Raw genomic sequence first — 5636 nt, 5'->3', positions numbered from 1 at the left:
AGATTGCCTGAGTGAATGTCTGGAGGTGTAGGCAACTCGGAATGATTGTGTTAAGCTAGCACTAAGTCCCTCCCTCATCCACCTTTATTCTTTTCTTAACAATAAGGCTTTCAAATAAGTCATGGTTGTACGGCAGTGAAGCATTGGTGTTGAACACTGATGGCTGTCTGTCGATGATGATGATGATGAATCCATGAGCGACCAGCGAGAATATCGGGACGTTTGCCAGTTCACCATCAAGGCAAGCTCTGACTGTCCGGAAGTGTGGACCCGACCAACAATCATGATTCAGTTTCTGCCAAAATTCGGTTATGCTGGCGCGTCCAAAGGGCAACGTAACTTCTAGAATTTTGTCGTCTCATATAGCTTACATACGGCGGGTTGTACGTGCTTTTTTAAAACCTGGTTTTAGGCTTTCGACGTAAGTTGTGATTCTTTGGTGGTATTGAAAGGTTCAGAGTGAGAACTGAACTGAGGAACTGCCATTATTACAGATAAGCTTGTGGATCCGACGTGAACCCGAAGGACCAAGATCAGTAGGTAAACTCACAGAGGCCTGTTAGCACCGACCAACTCAAAAGACTCGATGGATAACACCGGTACCTTTGCCATAAAAAGGTCCCCGTGCCCATTGTTATGCCATCATGTTTAGAACGGCCAGTGGCTTGGAACAGGCCCCTGAGCGTTCGCCGGCCGATCTAATTTCCTCGAGGTTACATCAGCGCCAAGGGTTTGCACGCGGCACCATAGTCAACTCAGAGCAACCATTCTGTGGGTCTCTGCTTTGCCAATGCGGGCGGAAGCATACGCAGGAATGTGCTGAATATGAGGAGAATACGGACAGCTCAGACGAGTGTTGGTCTCCTCGCTGAGCTAGGGAGGTTGGGTACCAAACATTACACTAGTAGTTGAGATCAGGTCACCAAGGCACCGTTGCGATATCGCATGTTAGTGGATGCGCGCGTGCATTACCACAAGTACTCCTAGCCCAAGGCAAAATTCCACGTTTGTTTTGGCCGTCCGACTGGTTGATCTGTTGGTTAGTGTTCAGGCTAGCTAGATTCCATGGGGCTTTCGGGCCTAGCCTCCCCTCCAATAACCAGTGCTGAAGTGAACTTTCTTCTTCACCTCTCTGGGTTATCCGCTATGACTTTTGCCTACGCGATTCCACGGGGTATCTGTATCTCGATTGGCTAGCCTGATAGATGGATCGATTGGGATATTTCAGCCGTTTGGTCCGTTCTTTGTACACAGTGGTAGTAGACTGGGTCCCGTTTGAGATGGGGGCTAATCAAATCAGTCGTGAGGTGTAACTTGACGGTAAACTGACTTCGCTGCTTAGTAGTACCGCGCGCGAAATTTTTGTACGCAGAAATCAACCATACGGGATCTCGTCTTCTTATGATTGTACAAGGTTTTTCCTTAAGCGTACATAGTTTTTTTCCAGTTTGTCCGACGTAGAACCCATTGTAATCGCCAGAGTTGACTTGATATGTCATGTCCTTTCTCTTCCCAAAGTGGTTCTACGATCTTGAGATTAGTTTCCACAAAAGTACACCCAGTTAACGAGAAACTAGGATCCCATCCACTCTCGCGGTGAAATGATATGGATTCCTGGTAACAAATTAACAAGTAGAAAGGAGGAGCAATAGCACCAGTATACTCGAATGGGTAGATTACTGACCCCTGCACACTCACACACCGAGGAGCAATAGCACCAGTATACTCGAATGGATAGATTACTGACTCCTGCACACTCACACAGGGAAGATCAAGCTTAAATGCCACGTGGATACCGGCTTAGTGGTTACAGCGCCAATTTACTGACTGGAAGGTCTTTGGTTCGAATCCGACCTCGGCCTCTCAACTTCTCCTGTCTAGGCTTGGGCAACTTGGTAGTATCCCAGCCCTCGTGCCTCTCTCTAGCGGCATGACAGTTAGGTACCGAAAGGATGTTACATCTGAAGGATGATCTTTTATATAGCTTTTTTAATCTGAACACAACCACTGGGGACGCTTCAAACGCACTGATGCTGTCACCGATTGGTGATGAAATCCTTGCAAACATATTTCCTAGTTTGGCGAACCAAGACCCAAAAAGAACATAAAAAGGAGAACCCAAACAAGAGGTTTGGAGTCTTACCTAGTCCTTTGAATCATTGCCAGAATTCGCGACAGCTTCATGATCAGAGCCATTCTGATGTCCCGGAGACTCAGTGGTGGGCGGCTGAGGATAAGCATCTCCTGGAAGAGATGAGCGAGTTTGTGTAGTGGAACTGACACTGGTACTTGTAACTGACGATATTGTTTTGCGCCGGCTATTTTGTGTGGTCGCGGTAGACGGTCTGCGCATGGTCCATACGCGGGGTTTTAGATTAGACGTAACGGAAGCAGAAGATGCCGTATTGGTTCCCTCCATCGACGCCGAAGTGTCCGCGGATACAGTAGGTGGAGAGCACGAAGTAGCAGTCGTATGGTCGGTCGCAGTGGCACGTATGCTTTCCGCGGACTCTGACGTGTCTGAGGTGTCAAGAGTATCTTCCGTGGAAACAGAATCAGTTTTGCGCACAGCGGGATTGTGACGGTTGAGTCTCTCTTTACGTGCCAAAGATCGATGGACGCCGGTGGGACCCGGAGGGTCTCGTGACTTTGGACGATGAACAATTGTCGCAGGTGGACTGAGCTGCTGATCACCGAAACCTCCTTCGACGTTCGGACCAACAAGATCTTCGTTAAAGAACCGGTCTAAACGAACGGCATACTCTGCAAATAGCTCAATGTCATTATGTCCAGCTCCTTCGACCCATGCAGGCTCCAGAGGATATGGAAGACGGGAGAAAAGTTCACGACCATGGTGAATTCCGATAATCTCATCGTCAGTCCCATGGATTATCAACGTCGGTGACAAAATGCGCGAAACTTTATCAATACTAGAAAAAAACGAGAAAATAATGAAAGTGAAATGTAGCGTCATTTGGAGAACATATGAGTCAAAAGCGTGAAAGAACAACTGTGGCTGAGGGATACGATCGAAACAAAATGCTGATGAATGACCCCTAACTGACCTATCACCTTTCTGGTCTACTTGTGAGGGTTTTGACGCGTCAAGCACAGGCTAGTATCATTTATTTTTGAAGAGCATGGTCACAAACATAAAAAGTGAATGCAAGCGATAAAAGCCAGAGTAACAGGAGAATATGGGAGAGAAGGAGAGACGTCCTCATTCGAAATCATGCCGAGGACAGTTCCAGTCTAATGAGGTGAATCCCAAAGTAATGTAAAGATTTTGGTATGGAAACAAGCGTCTAAAGACCAACAACCGAAGAAAGGACAAACAATGGTGAAAGCTCTTCAAGGCGCGGTAGGCGCTAGCACAGTCAAGACTCGCATATCAGGCACAAAGTGACCGTCATACTGGGTCTGGGGTGAGATTAAATGGCAAAAATGTACATTCAACGCCATGTGCCACGCATAAAAGTGTCATAAGTACACAGAGAGCCCAAAATGGCAACCGATGGACAGTCCTGTCCCCGGAACTGCATATCTTGAGTGTCGAATTGCAGGATCCCCGCCAAGATTGAATAATCACCCCAACCGAGCACACAAGTATTGTTAGTCGTGAATGTCATGGTTGTACGAGGGCTGGGATACTTCCAGGGCGCCCATACCTGGACAGGAGAACGTTTAGGGTCCTCAACCAAAGCCTTTGGCTCAAAAGCCTAACCGCAAAGCAGTGGTGTTTGGCCGGTAATGCAAATGCATTATCATTTCTAAGGAACAAGTCGCCATAAGTTCCAACCCTAAACCTGGAGGGCCAGGGCCTGTGTTCGTCAGACCTCTAACGATTGACCGTAGGAGACTCTGAGTGTCCGGGAACACCACTCACTATGGCTCAATGGGTCGCTGAGGATGCGGAAACCGTCACACCATGGTAAGGTCGAGTCAATTCGTGAAGAACTCCAGTTCACCTGATCACATCAGGTGATTGTGTGAAGACCTCTCATGACCACACAGATGACGTGCACTCAGGTTACGTCCAGTAGGTGACAGAGATGACCGCTGATGTGCTCGCGTTCTGAAGCAACGTTGTTACTGGCAGAAAACATGACGCTGAATAAACTATGGGAGTTTATGCGCCCAATCGCCTAATGCAATAATTATGTATACAAAGTTATCCCCTTGTAGGTGGTTGACGTACGGTGAAGTCTGTCGGTGAGGTTGCCCTCAAGGATAGGACACCCCGATCTTCACGGTGACTTGCTGGAGACGTTAAAGTCTCAAAGACAGTAAATAACCTTTCTGCCATTTCGTGCTGACCTTTTCTGCCAGCGTGCAGACTTCCACGGAGATGCACACGAGCTGCTAGACCATGATATTCTCCAGCATTCGGTGAGGACAGTGCTAGGCACAAACCCATGGAGCTATTCTAAAAATTGCTACCTCTCGCGGAAGATGAAATTTCTAGAGGACACATCCTATGCGAAGGTCAACCCGCCGAGCTTTACTCACGCTTTGGGAAACATTTGGTTTCGGCCATTCACCCTAAACTACTGAAGGGAGGTGCGTATCAGTACGGGATGTTTTGTTGTATGGCTGAGACTTGGCCTATACGAGCAGTGGAACTAAGACGTCTTTAGGTGTTCGACAATCCTTGTCTCAGANAAGCTGCGTTGGTTGGGACGTGTTACGTATGCCGAACCATCGTTTGCCGAAGAGAGTGCTGTTTTCCATGCCCAACTCAGAGTGGCGTAAACAGAGAGGTGGTCAACTCTTGACTTGAGTACGAAGGAGATCACGAAACGCTTGGGTGCTGTCGGTGCTACTCGCCTTCCAGGATGGGGACCGGGTGATCCTCACTGTGTCTGGTTGGAGACATTACAAGGTATGCCTGCCAAACGATGCCAGTGGTGTTCTTGTTGTCAATTTCTATCCAGATCACCCGAGTGAGTGTCTGGAGGTATAGGCACCTCGGAATGATTGTGTTAAGCTAGCATTAAGTCCCTCCCCCATCCACCTTTACTCTTTTCTTAACAATAAGGCTTTCAAATAAGTCATGGTTGTACGGCAGTGAAGCATCGGTGTTGAACACTGATGTCATGCTGTCGACGATGATGAGGACTGACGTTTATCAGTAAAACAGTAATTCCGCTGTTTTATCTTGGAAAACCTTTTTCCTAGAAAAACAAAACTATGTGAAACACTCGTTCCAGGGAAGAAGGTTCATTTTAGTTCTGGTGACCCAATGTCGAATCCCAGTCAGTATTAAAAAACACTGAGCGTTTTTCATCCCTTTCAGGAGCCTCTTTGAGCTTCTTATTATACGGTTTGCTTCATACATCTTTCGAAAACATAGTACTTTTTATCAAGTGATTTTTGCGTATTTTTCCACAGCTTTTATATTATTGAACTGGCTGACACGGATGCACAGTAGTGCAGTACAGGTGCTGTAAAATAAATAAGATAACCAGTCAGCTGTAACACCCTTTCGGTGCCTAGCTGCCATGCCACCAGAAGGAAGAACGAGGGCCGGGATACTGCCAGATTGCTCAAACCTAGACAGGGGAGGTCGAGAGGCAGAGGTCGGGTTCGAACCACAGACCTTCCGGTCAGTAAATTCGCGTTCTAACCACTTGAGC

The 5636-nt window shown here is 47.4% G+C and overlaps 2 protein-coding genes across 2 annotated transcripts in view; one reads left to right on the top strand and one right to left on the bottom strand.

Moving 5' to 3' along the window:
• Window positions 1-5636, bottom strand: part of T265_11884 (hypothetical protein) — a gene marked incomplete at both ends in the record, with an annotated part of 59849 nt that overhangs the window by 19159 nt on the left and 35054 nt on the right. The window contains one exon of the mRNA XM_009178696.1: window positions 2144-2930. Coding sequence (XP_009176960.1) covers window positions 2144-2930 — 787 coding nt within the window. The remainder of the gene's footprint in view (window positions 1-2143; window positions 2931-5636) is intronic.
• The window catches only part of T265_11883 (hypothetical protein), a gene marked incomplete at both ends in the record, with an annotated part of 33601 nt that continues 31852 nt past the window's right edge, over window positions 3888-5636 (top strand). Inside the window, one exon of the mRNA XM_009178697.1 lies at window positions 3888-3931. Within this exon, the coding sequence (XP_009176961.1) occupies window positions 3888-3931 (44 nt within the window). The remainder of the gene's footprint in view (window positions 3932-5636) is intronic.

This window comes from Opisthorchis viverrini (genome assembly GCF_000715545.1).
Source record: "Opisthorchis viverrini unplaced genomic scaffold opera_v5_624, whole genome shotgun sequence".
NCBI classification, from domain to species: domain Eukaryota; kingdom Metazoa; phylum Platyhelminthes; class Trematoda; order Opisthorchiida; family Opisthorchiidae; genus Opisthorchis; species Opisthorchis viverrini.
The sequence above is the reverse complement of the archived record's forward strand: the minus strand, read 5'-3'. Positions and strand labels throughout refer to the sequence as shown.